Raw genomic sequence first — 27690 nt, forward strand, 5'->3', positions numbered from 1 at the left:
CCCCGGAACATTGAACTGCCTGCCAGTCCTGCCCCTCCTGCATCCAAGTCTCACTAATGGATACAATAACACAATTCCAGGTGTTGATCCATGCCCTGAAATCTTTTACCTTTCCTATGACATTTCTTGCATTGAAATATACACAGCTCAGAACACTAGTCACATTATGCTCAACCTTTTGATTCCTGACTTTGTCTGAGGTCTTACCAACATCTGTCTCCACAACCACTTCACTATCTGTTTTGGCACTCTGGTTCCCAATCCCCTGTAACTCTAGTTTAAATCCCACCTTGCAGCATTAGCAAAACTTCCTGTTAGGATATTCGTCCCCTTCCAGTTTAGGTGCAAAACATCTCTTCTCTCCACGTCCCACCTACCTTGGAAGAAAGCCCAATAATCTAAAAATCTTACGCTCTCCCTCCTAAACCAACTCCTTAGCCACATGTTAAACTATATAATCTTCCTATTTAGGGCCTCACTAGCCTGTAGCACAGGTAGCAATCCTGAAATCACAACCCTGGAGATCCAGCCCTTCAACTTAGCACCCATACCTGAACCCCCTTTGCAGAACCTTGTCACTCTTTCTCTTCATGTCATTGGCACCTGCATGGACCATGACTTCTGGCTGTTCATCCTCCCACTTAAGAATGCTGAGGACTCAATATGAGATGATCTGGACCCTGGCAGCTAAGAAGCAACATACCATCCGAGAACCTCGTTCTCATCCAAAGAACATTCTTTTTGCTCCCCTAACTAATGAATCCCAGAATGGGAATGAGGAGGAGGTGAAGGCTGAGGATGGTAGAAGTGAGGGTGGATTCTGGGTAGGGTAGGGAATGAAGAGGAAAGACAGAGGTAGAAGTATTCTGGGTGAGTATCAGAAAGATGGTATGAGAATGAACAGGAGATGGGTTGTTTGACAAGATGACCAGGGGAAACTTGGCTGGAGATAGTTGAAAAGATAAGGGGATCAATCAGAGAAATGATTTGGGAAGACTGGATAATGTGATTGGATGGTCACAGAAAAGATAAGTAACCAGTTGTGGAGGGAGTAGATAAGGTCAATGGGTCAAAGTCCTGTGGATGATCATAGGAGTCAAGGAAATTATCAAACAAACAGATAAGGATGTAAGCAGAGGACTTATGGAGGAGAAAGAAATAATGAAAAGTAAGAAGATGAAAGTCTCAGACATCACAGTATTAAACATGTGAACCCAGAATAATAACATAGAAATGGCTATGGGCTCACAAAAAAAATCTAAACATGGTTAACATAAGATCTCATAAAAATATACCATGTTTAAAAGCTCAATGTTGCACGGTAGATTTTCTATGCTGTGAAAGGACAGTAAAGATTTTCAAAATGATGTAGTTTGTGAACTGGAAAGGGTTATCTAGGAAATTGCAGGATCTAGGGCTAAACAAAAGCTGTCAAATGCATAGAAGGCATGGGCTTTGTAACAGCAAACTATATTAATATGTCCTGCTAATTTATCTCACTGCCTTTGCTTTCTCGTACTGAATAGATGTGGGGGAAAAAACATGACAGTCTCACACATCTGTGAATTTTTCCTCAGTCGATGCCCTGGTGTAGTGCTAAGCCAGCTTCAAACTGACAAGGCCACAACTGGGTGCCAGGAAACCATGTTTTGGAAGGTGAAATGGGACTAGTACCATTAGAATTTTCAAGATGATTTTTTTTAAAGCAGAGGATGGGTGCATGGAAGGAAATGGAGATGAGAGTTTTGAAATAATTCACAGTGAAACAGGGAATGAATGGAATTTGCAAACGGTAGGTAAGTAGGACTTGGTAGAAAACACAAACATACTGATATTGTGTATAACGTTAATTTATTGTTACTAATGCTGTAATTCAATAAGAAATATAAATCCTATAATGTTGCGGTGGAGAGTCTCACTATGAATATGTTTTATAATTATAGCATTGTTGCTGACTTATTTTTAAAATTTACAGTATCAGACAGTAAGTTGTAACATGGTACAATGTATATATTTTGGAATTTTTAACATCAGCTTAGAATTCACTGAGTTTTTTTCACATTTTGTTATTCATGGTAGCATCATGGACACTGTGTTACTATAGCAACCTGCTACAGCTATTCATGGCTATTCAATTATTGGTATGTGTAACCTCTACAAACCTTTTTCTCTATTGACAGCCTCAATATTCACTAACTAAACAGGAACATCCAATTTATTACTTTTTTAACTTCAACACCAATGGAGGAATATTACTTTAAAGAGTACATACAAACTATATGAAGAAGTGAGAAATCTCTTTGCATTTCTCTTCAAAGACAAGACACAATGAAATAACTCACAGCAAGATATTGTTTCATTACTCATGCACGGCCGCATGGTGACAAATGTGATTTGTAGCTGCTCGCTTCTTCCAGTAAAGAAGCTGTTTTCCCAGATAATCTTTCATGAATGTGATCATGCCAAGTTGACAATATCATAAAATCTTATCATGGAAATTGAGAGAGTGCATTGTTTCACTGGGATGGAGGAAGAGTGGGAACACACTAGTCAGGATCATGTCAAAAATCCAGATTGTGGTTCGTCTTCATTGTCTAGACCTCAATTTCTCATTCTGTGGTGAGGATATGCTTCCAGGAAGAAGAGAACTAACCCTAACCACCTCTGTTACTATTTACTGCTATGGCAGGAAGCTGGTAGAGTTCCAGCAATGAATCACCCACAATTTGGTGTGGAGAGCTCTCAGAGCTGGTGGTGAACAGTATAGATACTTAGTGTTGAAGTGTGGGTCATTGTGTGAGGTGTGTCCCCTGTCCACTTTAGAACATAGAAATCAACAGCACATTACAGGCCCTTGGCCCACAATGTTGTGCTGACTATGTAACCTACTCTAGAAAATGCCTTGAATTTCCCTACTGCATAGCCCCCTATTTTTCTAAGGTCTGTGTACCTATCTAAGAGTCTCTTAAACGACCCTATTGTATCCACCTGCACCACCGTCACTGGCAGTGCATTCCACGCACCCTCCACTTTCCCTGCTAGTATCAGAACTGAGTATTTCTACTCTGATATTGGCATGTCATGCAACTTTGTATTTTTTCAGCTCTTACACTTACTAACTACTCATACTCTAACTGCCTGCCTTTCATAGCTTTTATGAACAACATTCTTTCTCTCTCTACCTGCTCCATTAACCTATCAAACAGATGATTTACATCTTTTCCCCAGGGCAGGCCTGGCCTCACCCTATCAAAAGATTCCATTGTCCTATAAATCCTTTTCCAGCTGTCTTTGCAACTCAATATTAATAATACATTTTCATATTTTCTTTTCTACTCGGCTTTAATGAAGGACTTTTGATCCCAAACTATTATTGCTCTACAACACCTAACTTTCTATGTGTTTCCAATATTTTCCATTTCAATTTTTCCAGGGTTTTACCTTTGTTGGTCACTCTATTTTCTGATTCCCAAATGGTTAATACTTTCCTGTGTTATCCTATAAGACTCACAAGAATATTCACAAGTGTATCTCTTGTCTCGGGCTAACCTCAACGCCTTCACCTGCAGTGTCCCCCTCTCCCTGATGGACACCACCTCCACTGAATCCAGTTACCTTCTGAGGACCATGTCCTCTAGTTTATGGCATTTTGATGCCATGAATTAATCTCTTGTCTTGCAGCTCAGTTGTGATCTATGCCCAGCTTGGGCAAGAATCTGAGCTTCCAAATGGAAGTGATCCCAGAAGAATCCAAAGCCCTTGAGATAGAGTCATAGAATGCTAGGCACAGAAATGAGGCCTTTGACATGTCCAGTCCATGCCAAACTATTAATCTGTCTAGTCCTATCAATCTGCACTCAGACCATAGTCCTCCATACCTTTTCCATCCAAGTATCTATCCAAATTTCTGTTAAATGTTGAAATTGAACCCACATCCACCACTTCCACTAGCAGCATGTTCAACACTCTCATCACCCTCTGAGTGAAGAAATTCCCTCTCATGTTCCCGTTAAACATTTTAGCTTTTCACCCTAAACCCATGACCCCTAGCTCCAGTCTCAACCAACCTCAGTGGAAAAGAACCTGTTTATATTTATCCTATCTATACCCCTCATAGTTTTGTATACTTCCATCAAATCTCCCCTCATTCTCCTCTGCACTGGAGAATAAAGTCATAATCTATTCAACCTTTCCCTGTAGCTCAATTCCCCAAGTCCCGAAAATATTCTAGTAAATTTTTTCTGCACTCTTCCAGTTTTATTCAAATCTTGCCTGTAGGTAGGTGACCAGAACAGCACACAACATTCCAATTTAGGCCTCACCAGCAGCTTAAACAACTTCAACATAACTTTCCAAATCCTGTACTCAATATTTTGGGTTACTAATGTGCAAAATGCTGTCTTTTCAACCTTATCTACCCATGACACTACTTTCATGGAATTATGGATCTGTATCCATAGATCCTTCTGTTCCACCACACTCCTCTGTTCCCTACCACTCACCATGTAAGTCCTACTCTGGTTTGTCCTCCCTAAGTGCCATACCTCATACTTGTCTGCATTAAATTCCATCTGCCATTTTTCTGCCCATTTTTCCAGCTGGTCCAGATCCAACTGCAACCATTGATACCCTGCCTCATGTCCACTACAACCTTAATCTTGGTGTCATCTGCAAAATTTGCTGATTCTTTTTTCTACCTTATCATCCAAATTATCAATATAGATGACAAACAACAATGAACCGAGCATCGATCCCTGCTGCACTCCACTAGTCACAGGCCTCCAGTCAAATCCAGTTACTGGTTTCTCCTGAAAAGGCAATGTCTAACCTAATTTACTGCTTCATCCTGAAAGCCAAGCAACTGACCCTTCCTGACCAACCTTCCATGTGGGACCTTGACAATACCACTTTAATTGAAGAATCCAAAATCATGATATAGTTGGGGCTTTTGTCCAAGCTTTTAAATTGAGAGGTGGAAATATGATGTTAAATAAACATAGAATATTTGCCATCAGAAAAGAATTAGTTATAAAAAAACACTGGCCTTAAGAACCTGTAAATGAAGTCAAGAATGTGAAGGCAGCAATTCTGAGAACAATTTCCTAATTCTTCCTTGGTTCTGCAGATCGGCAAGAGGTATTGAAGATGAGTATTGTAACACTGGTGTTCAATGAGGGAGAGACAGATATGAGGATTGATTTCTGGACTAATTGAGGATAAACTTTCAGAACAAATAACTCAGCAACAAATTAGCATTTTGGATTCAACCAGCTCAGATACAGTATATTAAGTACAAGCCATAGAGTCAAACAACATAGAAACTGGCCATTTGGCCCAGAAAATCCGTGCTGACCACTGAGCATCCATCAAAATTAATCACATTTTCCATCACTTGTCTCATAGCCTCCCATGTTTGGATGAATTAAATGTTCATTTAGACACTTCTTAAAAGGTGTCAGTGACTCTGTTTCCAACAGTCTCTCAACCTGTGTCAAATTTAATGGAATATTTTGAAGTGGATGACTGCAGAAATTAAAGCAGTGCAGTGGCTGTTGTGTATAGAAATTAGAGGTAACTTCAAAATCTTACTCAGAATGCCTTTATAAGAAATCTAGCATATTGCATTGGAGCTACTTCAGGTATAATGGAACTAAACCTTCAGTGACTTTAAAATTCTATTTTTTCTATTTTATCATGCCACCATGTTACAAATGCACAACTATTTAAAGCCATAAATGATACTGTAACTGATTACAAAGCTAACTTTAACTCAAAATGGTCCATCTTCAGTATTATGCTAATCCAAGTGTTTTCTACTTTTAACCTACGAATTCTTCCAAGTTCTGCCATTGCCATTTCCCCTTATTCTGGAATGGAATATGAGACCCAGTGGTCTTTTAACCTTGGATCTTCTCCTTAAATTAATCTGCAAGAATTTCTGGATTAGAGTTGTTGCTTTTCTTGCAAGGTCAGCATTTACATCAAATTTATGACTATACTGTTCGTTATCTTGTTGAGATTCTAAGTTAGCCTGTTAAGATTCTAACCAGAAACTTGTTGACGCAGTCAAATTGAAAATAGTGTTATTTTTCCTCTCCATTATTAACATGTCAGTACAAGACAGCTATATGAAGTGTAATCAACCAACCAACGATCTGTGTACTTGAACTAATTTAACATCTGGAGTCTGCTGACAAATGTGCTATTCAAAATGTTTTTAAAACTAGTGCTTAGGGAAGAACAGATTGGTAGATCATAAAAGTGTAGAACATGCAAATAATTTGTTAATTATTTCAATTTCCAGGCCAATATAAGATCAAAAACCTTGATTTAAAATTAGCCAGAAATACTGGAGACCTACAGCACAGGATGAAGACATTTAACACAACTGACCTATACCATATTTTATATTCCACACAAGCATCATTTCATTTTTTGTCCAATTAGTGTACCCATCCATTTCCTTTCCCTTCCATGCATACATCATTATTTCTGTCAACAATTGATTGCTATCTGTGAATATTTTGGATGAAAGGAAAGTGTTGTGACCTATTTGACAGGTCACATTTTCTAGCGTCTTGAAAGAAATTATAACTCCCTTCCTCAAAAGATGGTCAAAAATAATGAGTCTGCTTATCTGAAAGAAGCAGAAAATGCTGGAAATACTGAGCAGCTTAGGCAGAATCTGACATTTCAGAACAAAGGTACTTCATCAACATTGAGAGAGTGAATATCTTTATTGTTCATCCTAGCCCAGCCAATACTAATGCTGATAAAGGCTCTTCAAACTGAAACTTTAACACTCAGTTTTCTTTCCACAGATGCTGCCTGACCTATTGAGTGTTTCCGGCATTTTCTGTCTTTATCTCAGATTTTCAGACACTCCAAGTTTTTTTCCAATTTCATTCACACATTGAAATGTGATTCACATCATGACTAAGACATTGCATAGATACAATTTCACCTTTTGCTAGTTTCGTTTTCACAATATTAGCAGTCTGTTATAACAAGTGTTAAAATGCAGAGATATTGTATATTTGCAACACGGGAAGAGTTGTTACATGAGAAGCTTTCTGTTCTAGATAAGTGAACTAAAGTGGCATTCTGTAAGGAGCCCTTAGCTGATTTGCTCCTTGCTTATGGCTAAAATATTTAGCATCCATTTTTATTCTATGGCTGCACATTACAGACTTATTGTGAGATAGTGGATCAACTTTCCCCTTCAGGCTATAGCTACCTAGATAGATTTAGGTTCTAGTCAACACTTGGACAGGAGACCATCTTAGAACATTGACTTCTGACTGGGAAACACACTGCCCATAACTAATATTTTTTTTTAAATGCTGATACTGAAAATCTGAAATAAAAACTGGCTGTGCAGACTGGACAGGCCAGACAGCACCTGCCCATGGAGAAATAGATTTAACGTTTCAGGTCATAAATCATTTGTCAGATTGACTGTAAATGTTAACTTTATTTGCCCTGCTGAGTTTTTCAACCTTTCTGGTTTAGCTCCGTCATCACATTGAAGTTGTTAAGGATTTTAATCTCTTCGCATTGTATTTCCCATAGGGAACAATTTTTAAACGGATTGAACTTGTCATCTAAACTCCTTGAAAACATTGCATCTATCATGAAGATTTTCATTTCATGATAGCTGAGGAGTTCTGTGTTTGGGAACTAATGGCCATTCATACAGATCAGTAGTTTCATGTGCAAACCCCTCTGCATCGTTTGATGCAAACTGTCACTTTATATTCTATCAGAAAATCTGTACTCCTTACAAATCTGCATGTCCATTGGATGGCTTAACATACCTAACCATTTTAGCAGCTGAGAGCTATTGAAATTAATGCCTACTGTACATTTTCAAATTTGAAGTCATTATGTTCCATTTGTGAACATTTCAGCTACACTCAGTTTCAACCAACTTATAAGAGCATAAGATAACCTATAAATACCCAGGTAGACTTAGGTACTGGTCCATACTCGGACAGGGTAAGCATTATATGTTTGTAATGCCAGCGAGTGACAGTGCCCAATTATCCCCCTCGGTCAACCCCACTGAGGGAGTTAGATATGGCCCTTGTGGCTAGGGGGATCAGAGGGTATGGAGGGAAGGCTGGTGCAGGGTTCTGACTTGGATGATCAGCCATGATCATAATAAATGGCGGTGCAGGCTCGAAGGGCCGAATGGCCTACTGCTGCACCTATTCTCTATGTTTCTATGTTTCTATGTAAGGTATCTCCATGCTGCCCTATAGATATTTACTTATTTATTTAGAGATACAGCACAGTAATAGGCCCTTCTGGAATTACAAGCCTTTTGCCGCCCAATTATTCTCATGTGATCAATTAACCATTTATCTACATGCCTTAGGAATGTCGGAGAAATCAGAGCACCCAGAAGAAACCCACACAGTCAGGGGAAGAACATGCAGACTCCTTACAGTTTCCAATTGAACCTGGGTCGCGGATGTTGTAATAGCATTATGCTAATTGCTACAATACCATTCAGCCCAATTTATTCATACCTAATTTATTGATCTGGATTTGAAAATGAATAGAGTTTTCCCTTAAGATTTCACCTGGCAAAATCTGCAGTCAGCGGCATGCTCCTAGCAAACCTGAACAGCTTATGACGGTTTGAAGATCCAGGTCATTATCTTTTTTCCAGAGAGTACCTACATTTCAGGTAAAGTCTATCAAACGATGTTTTTTTAGTAAAAACTAAAATATTCAATCAACTGTTAGTTATCAACAACACGTTGCTGTGATGACTCATGGGAAGGCTTCAGATCAGTGCATCAAGTTGTAATATAATATAATAAATACCACTTCTAGTTAAAACCTAGCACCCTTTATACCATTTCTTAATATGATCAAACATCAAATAAGGTTTACAGACAATGTTCCCTCTAATTTTTAGTAGTCAGTGTGCGCAAAAACCTTATGTTGTGCAAATTTTATTCCTGTGACAAAAGTATGTGCGCACTGAATGCACAGATGGCAGTTTATGTAGGTTTACAAAATATTTGACATAAAACTGCACAGAATAACAACAAAATAACATACATATTCAAGTCATTCAGTTATTTTTTCTCTCTCGTGTCTTTGGCATTTAACCATTCTTTGTAAACTCTGTCTAGACTAATAGAACTTCCATCCAATTGATAGCTTTTGATTCTCATTAACATATCCAAATGACATTCACCTAAATGGTTTCTCAGCTTGTTTTTGAGTTGATTCATTAGGCTAAAACCTCGCTCACAGTCCGCACTAGATGCAAGAAAGGCTCCCCCAATGCCCATCAACTGCGAAAGGTCGCAAAACTGTTCATTTTGAAGTAAAAATACCACCATTTGAGCAAAGTTTGAAATCAGTTTGAATTTAATTTTTTCTTGCATGGAAAATTTGAAATCATTAAACTGTCTGACTATTACAGTATTTTCAGCTAGAAAATCATGACACGTTAGACATAAGGCATTAACTTGTTCATCGCCAAATGTGAAGTCACAATCTGCAATTGTGGAGAAATCAAAAGCGGACCATTCTTGTACCTTAACTTTGATCTCCTCCGGGTTTGATCGTTTTCGCTCTTGCTCAGCTGCACTCAATCGTAACATGCTTTGCACTCCTGTAATGGGTAATGACAGGTTATTTTGCCTGAGCTTTTGTACACTGTCCAAATGCAATTTACTTGCCAAATGACACTTCAAAAAGTCAAGTTTCCAAATATCATCCCACTTCTTTCCTCTAGCAAATTCTTCAGCAACTTTCACATCACAACAATACAAACAGATAACTCCAATTTCCGAATTATACATAAATATTTCTCGTAGCTAAACGTTCATGACCTCATGAGCTTTCGGTGCAGCAGTTTCTGCTATTTTGTTAAGCCATTCAACTTTAAACAAATTTGCAGTTCTTTTGCGCTTCACGCCCTTCGCTTCTTTTGAATTTGACATAGTGAATCAATATTTTTTCAATAAAAACTTAGTAAGCTATCTACAGGATTTGAAACAGATCTTTGTAAACTTTACGATATGAACACTGTCCGCCAAACATGGCTGCCGCCGTGATGCAGCTGTACAAACCAGAACAGGAAAGGTGAGGTGACGTAAATTAAGGAGGTGCATTGTGGTATTTGAAAAACTGACTAACTAGTTAACAGAAACAGTTAGCCAAAATATTATTTTCATTAAGTATAATTATTAATTACTACATTATTTTTGATAACTAACCTTTTGTGTGCACATTAATTTCCTTTGTGCACTGGTTGAAAAACGTGTGTGCGCTTAGAGGGAACTATGTTTGCAGATTGTATGAAATCAAGTATTGCTGATAGAATTCTTAGCAGCATCAATAAAATCCACAATATAGGTATTAGAGTCCAAATATCCCCAACCAACAGTTCTTATTCCCATAATTCGGAAAGGCCTTCTCCTCCAGGCTAAATTTCCTTGCTGCTCTGCTATTTTCTTTTTGTAATTCATTTTTTATTGAAATTCATCATCAAACAAACTGCTACTTTTCCTTATTATTACTGGCAATATGCTGCAAATATAGCAAATCCTGGCACATTTTAGACCCATAGATCTATTAATAGGCTTTAAAAGAATACTTCAACAGGTAGAGACTTGCTTAATCTGCACTCTGGTTTTTGCATGACCTCCATTATGTCGGAGATTGCTACACAGAGGTACCATTACTCACAGCAGTAAATTGCAGCTGATACCCAATAACAGATTGCAAATTTCACTTCCTTGTTAAACCTCAAAACTATTGCATTAATGTAGGCTATATAACTCATCTGAACACTGAGGAAAGAAAATAATGTAAGTAATCCTAAAAGTAGGAATGGCGTTGCTTCTACACTTCTACACATTAAAGACCTGTTTTTGCTTTTGACTTGCTAAACAATATTCAAATTAATCTCAAAGAATTAATCTCAGAGAAAACCCTCCTGCTTTTGAAAATGGTGGAGCTGATCTGTATCAAAGCAGATGCAATGTTGGGCACAGTTAAATAGTATATTAGACACTTGTTTTATAGCTTAGTATTTCAAATTCCATCTCACATATGAGATCCCCTAGTGGAGCTTGGACCTTGCCGGTTTTGGAAAATGAAGTCTATCTTTACCCTGAAGGAGCATAATGCTCATTGAAGAATATAAGTGTCACTCATTGTGCAAAGGCAGTTTTTCATTAACTATATCTTCGGATAGAACAAAGCTTATGTATATAGTGTTGCTCCTTTCAACATAGATGGAAGTTGTTTGACCCACCTACTGTCCTTATGCGGTTCATTTAGTAGGCATGGAAATGGTCATGTAAAGAACTTTCCATACTAGGTTTAAATCATTGGTAAGTTTTAATAGGTTTTGATAAACAATCACTGCTAAGATGCAAAAGTATAGTCATTCCCTTCCATGAGGGTATTTTTAATACCTCAGCTACTACCTAACAGTGTTAGTATTAAGCACTTGGTAAACTTCCTTTTTCTATTGGTTAATAATGAAAACACTTCCTTGTGTTGCTTTCATAATTTTCAACTCACTCTTTAACTTACTGACTGAACTTGCTGCTTCTAAAGATAGAGGGAAAGATTAACTAGTAATCATGTCAATGGTTATGTAAAGGCTAAATATTAAATATGTAACATTGCATTTTCTTGGCTCCATGTCCAGTTCTGTTGGATTTTGATTCACAGAAAGCCAACCAGGCTCTTAGAAAGAATCTGTCAATTCCCAGATAATCGCTGGTCTTAGATGACCCAATGTACCAAAATGCAAAAGGAATTAAAGGTACGTTGCACCCAGAGTTTCTCCGGTTAGCGAACGATTTTCCTCCATGCCTCTCTGACGTAGTGGGGAGTTATGTACGAGGCAAGTTAAGGTTTGCCATTGCCTTCTGCTGGGTGAGTTTCCAAAGAGGTCACCAGCTTGTAACCCAGCACGGATGGGAAGCGTGCAGGGGAGCTGGCTGGATTCGAACTCAGGACATTTCATCCCAAAGTCCGACGCTGATGCCGCTATGCCACCAGACGGGTCATAAAGTGCAAAACCATGTGAATATTCCCCATGAAATTATCCAATGCTTTGCACCAAGAAAACAGGTTTCACTTTGAACTTCCAATATAGCTTTTTAACCTGCAATTACTTCATGTGTTCTATGAAATGTTGAATCCATGTTCTTAACCAATAGAAGGCCATAAGATAATATCTTACAGGTTTTGTGAACAGTCCCTGTGGCATATAGAAGTGCATCACACAAAAAGTTGTACTTTGGTTATTTTGAGTTAATTAACAAGTTGGATTTTCTATCATTCTAGTAGTATTAAGCCTTTGAAGTACTACCACTGTTTCTTCATGTCTTGAAAGGGTTGATGAGGAGAGGATTTTTCCTCATGTGACAGAGTGGTGGAAGCAGAGTTTTTAAATATTTTAAGGCAGAACTGGATTCTTCATAAGCTTCATAAGAAATGGCAAGTTGAGGTTAGAATCACATTACCCATGATCTTATCAACCCAACTGCAGAGTAGGCTCATCATCCAACACAAGGTGATGTCTGTTATTGGAAAAGGGACCATGAGGGAATGGGTTGTGAGGGGAATAACAGGTGTAATTATGAAAATGTTGCTCTGTTTTTATGCAAGTGATTGATAACTGTAATCAGCCAGTAACTTATGGGCAATATCACTACAGGAAAACAATCTTGACATTGTTGCTTCAAGTTTATTTCAGAAATAGTTATCAATTTCTCATGAACCCTCAACGACTAAAGGAAACATAATAACAAATTCTACTGAGAGAGTCTCGAAAGTGATGCTGCAGACACAGTGACACACAAGTTGACCAATAATTTAGGTTTATTATCATCAACTAGTTCAGTAGCAACTATAAGAGACTGAAATATATTCAAGAACTTGTGATAAACTCTATAATCCAATAAAATATCTTCTCATCAAACCCCAATACAATCTTTGCCAAAATTTAAAGTTGCAGTATTCTCCTTGAGACCAAACAAGGCAACTACAAAACTGTAATAAATAACATGCAGTCATAGGTATGTCCTTCCAGTTTACATGTGGCAGACTTGATGGACTGGTTGTTCTTTTTCTGTCTTTTTTTTGTAAGTTTATATTTCACATCTTCTTTCAAAACCTTTTTAAAAGATATTTTTGGTATAAATGATAGACAAATAGTCACAGTAGCTATGAGAGTAGTATGTTCAGCTACAGCAAATTTCAAGTAAATTTATATAGTTAGAGGAAAAGATTTACAGGTATTTAAAAAGAAGAACAGGCCATAGTAATTCTAAAATGATGCCTAAGTAGGTCCTAGAGGAATACCACATCTTTAACATGATTTATTGCATCTGGGTACATTATAATCTTTCATCATTAGACAAATGTGCAAATATCATTTGACACCTTAACTTAGTACTTGCTATCACTCCCACAGTAATTAGCAGCCTTCCAATAATGTGTATTGTAACCAACAAGGAAGACAAACTGATTTCAGAAAATGGAGGGGGGGGGGGGGTTCTGTCCAATTATTTTATTGAAAAAAATCCAACCGTTAATAAATTTAAATTTGCAATGTTTTCCTTGCTCCTTGCCTCCCACCAACATCATTTTAAAACAAATCCGAAAATGGTCTATAATGAGTTAGACAAATGCAATTTAAAGCAGACAAAAGCCAGTGTTTATTACATTAAATATGAATTTTGTGCATGTTTCCAAAACTTTTAACTCTTTCAGCTCCTCCCTCTCCTTTCAATCAATTTTAAAGTTTGGATTTTGTTTATAATTTGACAAAACCCCTTAATAACTGACTTAGCAATGCTCATTATAAAAAGCTCAGTTAGGATACTTCAATTTGGTAAAGTGTATTTTACTCTATACATAATTTATCAATTCACATTTACATCTACAAATTGAGAATCAAGAAGTGATACAAAGCAGTTATTGCATAGCAAATAAAGCTGACTAATTTCATTAGCTATCACAACAATGTGCAAAAAATGCATGAAGACACAGGGCAGTTACATTTATGTAAGCTGTGAATCAAAAACCATAGAATTCTTTTCAGGTAAGACTCTATAAATGGAAGCTTGAGAGACAGACAGCAAAGAAGCTTTTATGAGAAAGATGGGGGAACCCCCCAAAAATAAAACTCTATACAGTTTTTTTTATCTACACAAGTTATTTTAAAGTTATATTTCCACAGATACTAGAAGCCCTTACATTTGAAGTATATTTTCTTACAGCAATATTGCTAAAATACAAGGCAGTTATGAAGATGAGGGAGTTTGTCAGCTTGATTTTGTTAAGATAACACTGTTATACTGCTAAGTCCTCCTTCAACACTGCTGTTTTAACTACATTGATACACTGTTTGTAAATCAATACTTGGATAAAATACTGGATTAAATTAAGGGAACAGATATTTTACCAGCTGCACTAATTTATTTAAATGATGTAAGAAGAAATGCATTTCGATCCATTGGTGCTTTTCAGCTCTGTTATTACTGGTCAAAGACAGCCTGGAAGACTGGAATTTTATGCAGTTCTCTCCAAGATATAATTGTAAACCTCCCTTTTCTTTAGACTGTTAAGTCAGTCTGTTTGCCATTGCCTTATGCTTCCACTGAAGGTTACCACAAGGTGAGGCGTGCACAAAACTGTGTTTTCCTAGGCGTTCTCAAAGCAGCAGTGCAAAAGATCAGGAATACCAATAAGTATAAAAAGTTTCTTTGGATTATTAGAAATGTTGAGGCAATTTAGTGGAACATATTTCTTCTTTATTCACTTTAACCTGACAGGGTAAAATCAGAGTTAGCTTATAGTATGAATAACACAATTCAATATAATGTCAATGCACAAAGTACATAATGGTTATTTGTGCCATTACTTATTGATAATTTTTATTACTTAATCTGTTACAAACAAAAGTTCACTTTTCTCAAACTGCACAAACCCAGTGTTTTTTGTTGAATAATTTCTTTAATCTAGTTATTTGAATTGGAAATTAATTATTTTCTATTGATTAGATGCTTTACAAAAAGGATAAATTTGTTGAGTCAAATTTTAAAAATGTATATAAATATATATACTGGACCTCAAAGATTCTTTTAGTACTGAATGGGGATCAAACAAATGTATCTGTAATCTAACAGGATTTCCAATGTGAGATTCACGGGTTAAACAAACTAATCATGAAAACAGATCAAAAAGCAGAAACTGGCTGCAGAGAAAAAGAAGAAAATTTCATGTAGTTTCTTTTTAAATTTCCATAATTATGTCCTAACTAATAATATTCTTCCTCAATATTCACCAGAAATTTAACAAATTGTTGTCATATGACTTGTGCAGTTCATGTTAAAAACTTAATTTAGCAACTGATCTATGGCAATAGTCTACTATAACTTCATTACAAACAACTTCCTTTCTTGGGCTACCAATAGTCCTATATTATAAAGAATTTCCTTTAAATAATGGGAAGCTAGTGCCCTATATGATTTTGCTTCAGGATACCAATTTTCTCTATAGCCAAGAAAGAGGCTGGGAAAGGGGTCAGAAACATCATACAAGGACCAGTGCTAGAAGCCTTACACCATGACAGTGCCAAGATTATTTGTGTGAATTGAAATTCTAGTTACAAGCCAGAAGAGAAGGACTTCTTTATTATTATTACTGCTGCCTTGTTAACCTGGGGTGCAAACCTTAATTACAGATATATTCCTGTAATTCTTTATGTTCTCATTCCATGCTTATGTCCTCAACTTGCTTTACTTTATTCTCAGTCCCTGCCTGATATTAGGGCTAGTTTCTCATCCAGGGAAACACAGCTTACTCTTTGTCATGCCTACCTGCTAGTTGATTAAAGTATATACTTAGCTACTGTGGAACCTACGAGAGAAGCCTGGGGGAAACAAAAAACTGGAAACCAGATATACCAGGGAGAATCTTGAGATACAATTGATTGAATAAGCTACAATGTCAGTAGCAACACAGTGGAATGGCTTTGTTTTCTGCTATTCAGTCGTCTAGGTGCTCTGTTTCATTATCAGTGCTTCCTTGATCACCAGCTATAAGGACCATCTGCTAATGCAAAGACTGGAGATATTGCTGGCCAACTCTAAAAGAAGTTTGACAGTCCAGCAAGATTCCTAAGTGAACAGTACACTGTTGAGTTGAAAAATTGGCGCATGGCAGATGCCTTTTCTTATAGAAAATGTCGGTTTACAGAAGGCTATAAGTACCAGCCGTAAGTGTCAGCAGATCTCTGGAGGATCTGCCCAATGAGAACAGAGATACAAGGAGGTACGATCCCACCCATAATTTTTCCTTACTCTTGACACACAATTTTGTCAGTAAGCTTCCTTCCCTATTGATCAATTGCTAACTTAAATACACTGGTATTATTTGATCAGTATTTTCTCTTGCATATGAGAGTTTATATTCAACAAAATTCGATCTCAGTAAAAGTCTAATTCTGGAACGAATAGTCTCATCTCATATTGTCATTCAGTCAGTTATGTCCAAAAAGAAACATAGGATAGAAACATACATACTTTCAATATATCAAGGTTTAATTTTAATGCTACTTCTTAATCAAGCATGGGCAGGTTGCTAGTATTTAGAAGGTATGATTATTTGGCATTTCTTAACATTGTTTGGTGGGCTTTAGAGCAATGATTAATAGATCCCATGGTCAAGAATACAATATGCATTCTTTTGTAATTGAATGAAAGTTGCACCTGTTCTGTAATACATGACCTCACACACATAACTTTAGTGGAAGTCCAATGCATATTGCTGCATGATTGTAACAGCTGCATGACTATAAGAGCTGTGTGTACTGCGTAGCAACAGTTAAAATGTCTGCCAGAGGTTTAAGTGTGCTCTGATGCTAGGCATTGCTACAGTGTCACTATGATGATGGCTATTACTAAAATGCTGTGATTATACTGTCTGCCATCGATTGTAATTAGTTCCAGTGGGTAAAATGGTTTGCTCCTCTTCTTGCAATTCAAGATTCAAAATCTGAGATTGTTTAATGTCATTTCCAGTACACAAGTGTAAAGGAGAATGAAATAATTGTTACTTTGGATCCGGTGCATCTCAAAAATAAATCAAAATAGATAAGGAACACAAAAATATATTTTTTAAAGCACAATAAATATAAATACATAGCTTATATACATTGATCAATTGTATGTCCATAAAGTGTTGCTAGGCACAGGAGTGTCTGTACTTATAGTGACTAACAGGATGTAAAACTGTAAACTATGGTGACTATAGTGACTTAAGGTGACTAACAGGACGTAACATATAGTAATGGTGGTTGGAAGGTGTAGAGGGATGGGTTAGTTGGGGAAAGTGTTCCTCAGCCTTACTGCTTTGGCAAAGCAACTGTTTTTGAGTCTGGTGGTCCTGGTATGAATACCATGTAGGCTCCTCCCTGACAGAAGTGAGACAAACAGTTCATGAGTAGGGTGGGTGGGATCCTTCATGAAAGGTGTTTTTCTGACACCTTTCTGCATATATGCCCTTGATTGTAGGCAGGCTGGTGTCAGCCAGCAAGGACCTACATACAGAAAGGAACAAAACAAAAAAGTTACTGTCACATTAATATTAGAAATCATTTCATTTAAATGCCAACAAGATTAGGCTTGTTCAAGGAAACATTGTACAGCCTGAGCAAAAAGAGCACTTGATGTGCAATAGTGTTTCCATCAAAGTGTTCTGTAGTTTAATAAATAAATAAAGAAGAAAATCAAGATATGAAAATAGCACTCGCTAAACTGTAGTCATAAATATGGTTATCTTGTGAACTCTTGAGTTTTGTTTTCAAAATAACTCCAGCATATATGTTACACCCTTTCCAGTACATGCATGTTGATAGAATCCAAGTACAATAATCTTCATTGGTAACCCTCTTCAGTACAAATAATGGATTAACCTACTTTATTGGTATTTCTGAAACTTGAAATTACAGGTACCTGCTTGGGGTATCACATACAGATATCAGTTAACTATATAAGATTTGTAAATATTATAGTTTAAATTATCTTTTCATTTAAGCCTAGAAAATATTACATTGTTTGTTTTTGACTTTTTACAAGAAGTAAAACTGGGATACTTTATAAACCTTTTTGAAAAGTGCACTTTACTTATCCGGGCAAGACACCATTACATACTAGCTGGCACTGCACACTTTGCCTTTCAATAAATAGTTAGTCTTACCATTTGGTAAATTGTTACTCAGGCCATTGGCCCCAATAAGCTCTTGCCTTCCTAGAGCAAAACTTGTCCATTGTTAATGCATGTCAGCTAATTGAATTCAAAATCATGTTTTGCTCATATTACAGGCAGCTTTTCAAAATAACTTAAAAGAAAATATTAGAAAAACATATCCAGTCTTTGCATTATATATTCAATATATGTAATTTCTTTCTTCTAAGTATAATTTGGAATGAGAATGGAAGTAAACAAAATAGTCCACAAAGTCTGCAGCATGCAGAAATGCTGAACACAACCTTAACCTAAATTTAGAAACTAAAGTTTTCTGGTTATGTCCTAGAAACGATTAAGATCAATTCAAATTTCACATTGACCCTGTTGTCAGAATGCTTAAAATGAGGTTTCTTCTGTTCATGGACATGCTATCAAAAGAAAATCCTTATAAACTAAAAAAATCAATAATAATTCAGTATGTCAATGGTGACACAGAACTAGACCTGTCTTACTGACAGTATAATAATATTTTGTTTGTGTAGAGAGTTTGAGTGATTTCTTTCTTTCTGATGTTATCAGAAAAATATTTGGATTGGGTTTAAGAAAGAGGCAAATGGGAAAACAGTGTATGCGTCAAATTGAATAGGGATATTGAATCTGTTAGAACTTTCACGGAAATTACCCAGTAAATAAAATACTATTACTATTGAGGAACTGTTCTTTTAATATTTTCTAGTTATGTTCATCATCTCCTTTGATAACTGGCTCTCTATTCAAGTAAGTTGCCCAATAAACCAGGTTGAAAATCCCAAACATTAATGGAAATGCTATTCTGGCTAGTCTATCAATTTTACTGACACTGTTGAAGGTCTTCTTAGGCTCTGGAGGCTTTTGTTCTGGTTTCGGGTCTTTGGATTCTGCTCCGGCACTCTTTGCAATGGTCGCCAGCCCTGCATCCTTTGCAATATTTGGGGCAAAGTTCGCTGATGTTGCTGTATAGGTGTTGTTTTTCTTCAGAAGAGCCTCTCTTTCTCTTTCCTTTTTCTGTGAATCAAAATTAAGAACATTATATTAAAAAAAAGCATCTTAATTGAGAATTATCTTATGGTTTTCATTAAATCAAGCTAAAATTGCACTCGTTTGCAACTGTTGCATTTAAATTCTGATATAAACCACAAATCATGAATAACCTTGATTGAGCATTGAGCAAGTGCATACATCTTGCTGATTTAGCCCTCTCAAGGTTTATCCACTGCTCTGGGATAAATTACAAATTCCCACTTTTGTGACCAGTCATTGGCATCTTTGTGCAGTCTGCAACTTCCTTTTTCCCTAATGACTAGAAAGGCAAATTTGGTGTCGTCTACCATCACAGCGCACTATAATTTCACACTGCCGAAAGAGACACCATCTTCTTGGCCCTACACTCAACTCTGGATTAGCGGTGCAGTAAAAAATACCTATGTTAGACTGTTGTTTATTGACTACAGCTCTGCCTTCAAAACTATTACTCCAGAAAAACTCACCTTCAAACTCCTCGACCTGGGACTCAACACCTCCTTTTGCAACTAGGTAATTAACATCCTAATAATAGTCCGGAATCAGTAAGGATAGACAGCAACACATTTGCCATGATTATCCTCAACACTGGTGCCCCACACGGCTATGTCCTCATCCCCTTAATTTACTCCCATACACTCAGGCCTGCCTGACCAGATTCAACTCTGACTCCATCTACAAGTTTACAGATGATATCACCATAGGGACCATATCTCTAATAAAGATGAGTTGGAATACTGAAAGGAGATAGAGAACCTAATGATATGGTGTCATCACAAAGTCAACAACACAAAAGAGCTCATCATTAACTTCAGGAAGGGGGCAGTCCACATGTTCCTGTTTGCATCAACAGTGCTAAAGTTGAGAGGGTTCTGAGCTTCAAGTTCCAGGGAGAGAACATGACCAACAGCCTGTCCTGATCCAACTACATTGATGCCACAGCTAAGGAAATTCACCAATGTCTCTACTTCTTCAGGACACTGAAGAAATTTGGCATGTCCCCTTTGATAGTCACCAGTAACTATCTTAGAAAACATCTTATCTGGATGCATCACAGATTAGTACAGCAACTGCTCTGCACATGACCACAAAAACTGTAAAGATTTGTGGAAACAGCTTGGCACATCACTGAAACCAGTCTCCTCTCCACGGACTCTTGTAACACTTCTCGATGCCTCAATAAAGCAGCCAGCATAAACACAGTCCCCACCCACCCTAATCACCGACAAAAGATATAGAAGTCTGAAAACATACACCACCAGCCTCAAGGACAGCTTCTATCCCATATAAGACTATTGAATGGCTTCCCAGTGTGATAAGATTGACTCCTGACCTTAATCTACTTTGCTCTGACCTTGCATTTTATTGTCTGCCCCCACTGCACTTTCCTTACCATTGAAATGTTTTATTCTGCACTCTATCATTGTTTTACCTCAATCCACTGTTGTAATGAATTGATCTGTATGAATAGTATGCCAGACATTTTTTCACTGTGATCATAGTAAACCAATATACCAATTTATATATAAATCCAAAGTATTGATATGCACCATAAATGGCAAAGGACCTAGAATGTTGGGGAAACACACAATTAAAATTCTTCTTTCTACCCTCTGTAGATCATTGCACTATCCTGTCTGCCACTCAAACATCTATAATATTCAAGATTCAAGATGATTTATTGTCATTCTTCTGTGCAAGAGTATAAAGCAGAACAAAACTATTGTTACTCCAGATCCAATGCAGCATAAAAATAGTCCTTGGTCTGTCCTGTTTTTCTGTAATATCACTCCAGAGAAACATTGTATCATTTCTTAATGCGTGTATTCATTTCTAAATGACAATAAAAGAGGACTGAGTGTTCTATAATCTAAAAAAAATAAACACAATAAGCCTGAAGAAAAAAACACAAAAGATATAAAAACCAATCCTATTAAACACATTTTACAGTAACTGTTAGAGAGTGGCCATATATACATAAGATTAGCTTATATGCATTGACCGATTGTATGTACATAAAGTAACACCTGGTGCAGGAGTATCTATACACTAGGTAACTGACAGGAAATGAAAAGTGACTAAGTGGCTCTTGGCAAGAGGAACTTTTCTGGGTTGCAACAGGGCATATAAAAACACAGTAAGACAGTGACAGTGGCTGTGTAGCTACAAGGAGAGGAGTGTAAGCATAATGTCACTTTGCATGGAATCACATGACTTCACACAGTGTGTGGCATGCGCCTAGAATGCAATGCCAGGAGAGGTTGTGGAAGTAGTTACAATAACAACATTTAAGAGGTATTTAACACGTGATTAGGTAGAGAATTGAGAGTATGGATCACATGCAGACAGATGGGTTTAGCTTGGATTGGCACCATGTTCAGCACAGATATCTTGGGATGAAGGGTCATTTCCTGCACTTTACTGTTTTATTGTCTATGTTTTACTGTATGCTGTAAGGCAGAATTCAACTCAGCGTGGCATCTGGAAGCCCTAGAGAACTGAAATCAATGGGAAGCAGAGGAAATTTGGCTATTAGCTGAAGATGTATTTTGCACAAGTTGATCGAGGTTGTTATAAGTAAATAATTTCAGTCTCATGACATCAATACATGTGTACCTCAGAGCAGTACACTCAATACAAATATTTTCAACAACTTCATCAATTACCTTCTCTTCACAGTAAGCTAAATAATAAACAGAGAGATTTGGGAATACTGCACTTTCACAATTCTCTAATAATAAATCTGCCTTTGCCCACACCTAACAAGGCCCTCCCCATTATCCAGGCTTATACTGATATGCAGCAAAAAACATCCATGGCAAGTGCAGTAAATCTCACCAACGAGACAGCAAGTAACCACGTCCCCTTGATAATCAATGCAATAATCAACATTCATGGGTCATGATTACATTCAGACAACTGTGATTTTATAAACTGTGTAACAAATACACAAAATTAGATCAGTTGCAAATGACACTAATTCTCTTTTCATAATATATTCCTGTATTTGTATTAGCAAACAATAGAGTACTGATAATATACAAAATTAAAGCACATCCAAAGAAATATTTCTTCCTGTTTTCCACAGTTCAACCATAACTCATTTTATAAACAGAAGCAGTACTACTTTGGTGATACTAATTGAACAAAAGTAAAAATGCACTGCATACCTTTTCAGGAACTAAGCTTTTTCCATCCCATGCCCAACTCCTCTTTGTAAAGTAATTCACCGTGGCAAATTCAATAAGTGCAGAAAACACAAAAGCATAACAAACGGCAATGAACCAATCCATAGCGGTTGCATATGCAACTTTTGGGAGTGAGTTCCTGGCACTGATACTTAAAGTTGTCATTGTCAATACTGTTGTGACTCCTGAATAAAGTACAGTAAAAAAAAAACAGGTTACTAGAATATTTTGTGTTACTTGTGTCTTTAAATTTGCAAATGAATAAAACAAAAAATGTATAAATAATGTAATACTAAAGTACTTTAAAATGAATCATATGATGTAGCCAAAAATAGAATATTGAGAACATACTATTCACATTTGCTATCAAATGTTGTACAAAAGGTCAATACATTTTAAGCTGCATTGAAAAGTATTTTTAGTCAGCTTTATGTCGTATTGTATCTGGTAGCTCAATATCATATGCTACCAATTTCAAATGCAGTCAATATTATCTGCTACAATTTATAACACACATTTGACTTCTGGCAAACAATTGGTATACTCTTTCCTAAACAATGAACAGACATGTAGAATTTCCTTCTATTTATTATCCTTATACAATACCAACTAAGCCCTATTTTAGATAAAATTTGGGATTAAATTTAAGTATTCTAAGTATACTGTATTAAATGACAGTATCAGCAATAGTCTGGATTAAGATCAAGATAAAATGTGTCATCTCTCCAGATGTTGCTAGGAATAAAAGGTTCATTCTTTCGCAATCGCTAATCATTTTTCCACCTGTTGTTTTTATTTAATTCGTAATGGATTGGGCAAACATACATAACCTCTCGTCAACTCCTTGATGTGCTGCTCCATAACCAAATTAGTAGAAATCACACAAAAACAGAACAATCCTAGGTAGTTTTAATAATTCTCATAATCTCTTTACTTCTGTTTGTCTTGAATATTCAACAGGACAGTAAATAGTTAAAAATATTCATTCCAAGAGTTTATTTGTCTGTCAGAGTATTGCAGAATCATTAATTCATCTAAAGCAGTACAAAAGGAGGTACAAAAAGAAATTTATTTTGGGTTACTTCCACCATGCAACTCAGTGTATTAATGCCGTGCTCATTTTCAGTATTCTCTGAATTATCTCCAATAAGTTTTAAACAAAGAATGAAAATTTATTTTAATCTTGGCCAGGCTGAAGTAAGTTCCATTATTTCCAATGACACAGGAAAAAGGATAAAAGGAAATACAATGAAGTCTTCAACTTGCTGTTAAATTCATATAAGATTTGAGGATTCTATTATCTTTGCAGATTTTCCTTATTTTATAATCTACTCTTCTCTGAAGTGAGAATTGATTTTAATCCCTATTGAATAATTCAAATTTACTCCATGAAATGGCAATGAAGAGAATTCCTTTATTTAGATCATTTACTTAGATGTAACAATTTTACTTCATAATATCAATCCCTAGTTTTCATATAATGATATTTATATATAATAATATATCCATAGTAATCTTCCAGTAATATTGTCAAACTTGATTTTTATTCAAAACCAGAATTACTGGGAGAACTCAGCCAGTCAAGCAGGACCTGTGGAAAAAGAAGACTAGACAATGTTTAGAGTCAGTAACAGTTCTGGGGCCGGGTTGCTAATCTGAAACATTCACTGATTTCTCTTTCCACAGTTGCTGCTTGATCTTCCAGTGTGTTTTTTTATTCGTTCAGATTCTAACATCTTCAATTTTATTTGTTTTCCATTTAAGTGTCATTTCTAAATCTTGATGCTTAAAAGGTTTAGAATATGTCACTTTTCAGAAAGTGATACTTTCTTGATAATTTCACGTCATGATTATTTCTAAGAAACTCTAAGTTAATAGTTTGTTTAGCTTACTTAAACACACATTGAAATAGAATTGAACTTCATGCAGTAGATTTTTAAGTCAGAATTCCTTGATCACAAGAATCTTTCTGACACAATAATTCATATATGAAAGTTAAATGGGATATAATCATAAAGGGAAGCTTTTCATTAAATACTTTATCCAGATATGAATATCATGTATTAGACAGTAATCTGATGCCAACAGAGATCAGAGTAATCATTTTAAGAGAGGGCATATTTTGCTAAACTTCTTCACCAAGTATTCCTTTTCTGGGTTTTCATTAATGATCAGAAATCTTGTACTTTTATTACACATGTTAGGAAGTGAGGTGTACTGTCCTTTATTTTCTGTTTATTCATTATAAAATACAGTACATCAAGAAATTATGTTCACAATTTGGATTTATGCATAACCACTGGGCAAATCTCCCTGACGCTCTAGTGTTGGCTGTACTCAATCCAATCAGAAACCCATTAAAGGTTAAATGCCACATAACATTTAATCAACATTCCCAATAAAGTGCTTTAGCGCCTCAAAGAAGAATCACTTTTATACCAGTAATACATTCACAGTTCCCATCTTTCCAATATAATATGTATATAATTGCCAATGAGTTTCCTTTGATAGTGAGAGTTCATATTAATGTGTAAAATTAAGGTTGCATTGTTCCTCCATTGAAAAGAACTCACCTAAACATAGAGATCAGAGTGAGAGACTAATTCAAGAAACTGATGCTGGTATTTGGTACAAGTAGTGGTCAATAACTCAGTCTAGTTATGAATTATTATAGTCTAAAACAAAAACAATCACTCAACTTAGTAATAATCAACGATGAACTTCAATCTCAAGAAGTATGTTAACTTTAGATATGGAAATGTTCTAAATAAGGTAAGGTTACGCCATATTGTTGGTGTCAAAATTGTTGATCTGACGCGTCTAGTGTTGTAGTGTGGTGGGTACTGCTTGTCGTTCTCACTTTCAGCTTCTGCCGCTGGCTAGCAGTCTTGCGAAAAGGGGAGGTGAGTGTGTAAGTCTGTCCCTGCCAGTACATAGCCTCTCCAACAGAAAGCCTCATGTAGTGCCTCCTCACTGGTGATACATGGAAACTGAACTCCTTTCGGACTCAGGCTGAACTACAGAGGATGGGGAGGAGGTCTGGCCCCTGCACACATATCACACAGGCCCACTGTTGTCTGGAGATGCCCTGGTGCTCATGAACCAGATCCCCATCTATGGGTAAATAGCCCCACTGCCTGTGGGCAGCCTTGGGAGAGACAAAGTCTACGGGAATAAACCAGACAGCAAATCCAGAGTGGAGCCCCTAAGGCAGCTGGACATCATTGAACATCCTTCCGGCAGATCCTGCAGCCAAGCTGGTGCCAAATGTTTTGCTTCATATGCTTTCCTTTGGACTACATTGGTGAGGCAGAGAGGGGGATCTTGATGACTGGGCATCTCAGGATCTCCATACCTTCCGCACAGGCTTGTGATGATGATCACCATCACCCATTGTCCTTCAGGACAGACAAATGCCAACCAACGACACCATATTTTTTGAGAAGCATAAAAATGAGTTTATGTGGTATCTGAAGTGTCTAACAATTGACAAGGAACTGCCTAAAGTTAACAATTATACAAAGTCACTTATACCAAAAACTAAAACAACAAAGCTGCTTCTTTTTTGACACAATTAAAAAAAAAATCTGGACAATATTCGAACACGTCTGCAAACATGTTTTCCGAAACACTCACCAAAGACTGTTCTTGCAGGGACAGATTCCCTGTTTAACCAGAATGATACTTGTGACAGAATGACTGTCATAATACATGGTAAGTAAGTCTGAATTACGAAATAACCAATTTTTCTCTTCAAGTGAAAGTGAGCAGTCATTACCACATATTCACCTGGAAATTCAAAAAGAGTATTAGAACAACTTACAAGCATTCAGCTCAGTTATAGACTCCTCAACAACTTTAGAATATTCATTCATGTACACTCCAAATACAGCAGAAAGATAATGCCACATTTCAGTGAATTAATTCAAAACATTAAGAAAGGTAAGGCTGAAAGCAATAATAAAAGACTGTGAATGTTGTAAAATGAAATACATAGAAACATAGAAACATAGAAAATAGGTGCAGGAGTAGGCCATTTGGCCCTTCGAGCCTGCACTGCCATTTATTATGATCATGGCTGATCATCCAACTCAGAACCCCACCCCAGCTCTCCCTCCATACCCCCTGACCCCCGTAGCCACAAGGGCCATATCTAACTCCCTCTTAAATATAGCCAATGAACTGGCCTCAACTGGTTCCTGTGGCAGAGAATTCCACAGATTCACCACTCTCTGTGTGAAGAAGTTTTTTCTAATCTCGGTCCTAAAAGGCTTCCCCTCTATCCTCAAACTGTGGCCCCTCGTTCTGGACTTCCCCAACATCGGGAACAATCTTCCTGCATCTAGCCTGTCCAATCCCTTTAGGATTTTATACGTTTCAATCAGATCCCCCCTCAATCTTCTAAATTCCAATGAGTACAAGCCCAGTTCATCCAGTCTTTCTTCATATGAAAGTCCTGCCATCCCAGGAATCAATCTGGTGAACCTTCTTTGTACTCCCTCTATGGCAAGGATGTCTTTCCTCAGATTAGGGGACCAAAACTGCACACAATACTCCAGGTGTGGTCTCACCAAGGCCTTGTACAACTGCAGTAGTACCTCCCTGCTCCTGTACTCGAATCCTCTCGCTATAAATGCCAGCATACCATTCGCCTTTTTCACCGCCTGCTGTACCTGCATGCCCACTTTCAATGACTGGTGTATAATGACACCCAGGTCTCGTTGCACCTCCCCTTTTCCTAATCGGCCACCATTCAGATGATAATCTGTTTTCCTATTTTTGCCACCAAAGTGGATAACTTCACATTTATCCACATTAAATTGCATCTGCCATGAATTTGCCCACTCACCCAACCTATCCAAGTCACCCTGCATCCTCTTAGCATCCTCCTCACAGCTAACACTGCCACCCAGCTTCGTGTCATCCGCAAACTTGGAGATGCTGCATTCAATTCCCTCATCCAAGTCATTAATATATATTGTAAACAACTGGGGTCCCAGCACTGAGCCTTGCGGTACTCCACTAGTCACCGCCTGCCATTCTGAAAATATAGAATGAATAGAAATGCTCAGCAGGTCAGGCATCAACCACAGAAAGAGAGAAGATTAGACATAGGGGCATAATTAGGCCCTTCAGCCCATTTATTATCCCTCTCAACCCCATTCTTCTGCCTTCTTCCCATAACAAGCTGGGGATC

General features: G+C 37.0%; 1 protein-coding gene across 2 annotated transcripts in view; it reads right to left on the bottom strand.

Annotated features, from left to right (window-relative positions):
- Positions 1 to 12729: 12729 nt before the first annotated feature.
- Positions 12730 to 27690, bottom strand: part of LOC134349222 (gamma-aminobutyric acid receptor subunit alpha-1-like) — a 43115-nt gene continuing 28154 nt past the window's right edge. For both annotated transcript variants that reach the window (XM_063053222.1, XM_063053220.1), the window contains exons 8-10: positions 26130 to 26282; positions 22476 to 22678; positions 12730 to 19290 (exon numbers count right to left, since the gene is read on the bottom strand). In XM_063053222.1, coding sequence (XP_062909292.1) covers positions 18979 to 19290; positions 22476 to 22678; positions 26130 to 26282 — 668 coding nt within the window. In that variant the 3' untranslated portion in view covers positions 12730 to 18978. The remainder of the gene's footprint in view (positions 19291 to 22475; positions 22679 to 26129; positions 26283 to 27690) is intronic.

The sequence above is a fragment of the Mobula hypostoma genome, chromosome 7, assembly GCF_963921235.1.
Source record: "Mobula hypostoma chromosome 7, sMobHyp1.1, whole genome shotgun sequence".
Lineage (NCBI taxonomy): Eukaryota > Metazoa > Chordata > Chondrichthyes > Myliobatiformes > Myliobatidae > Mobula > Mobula hypostoma.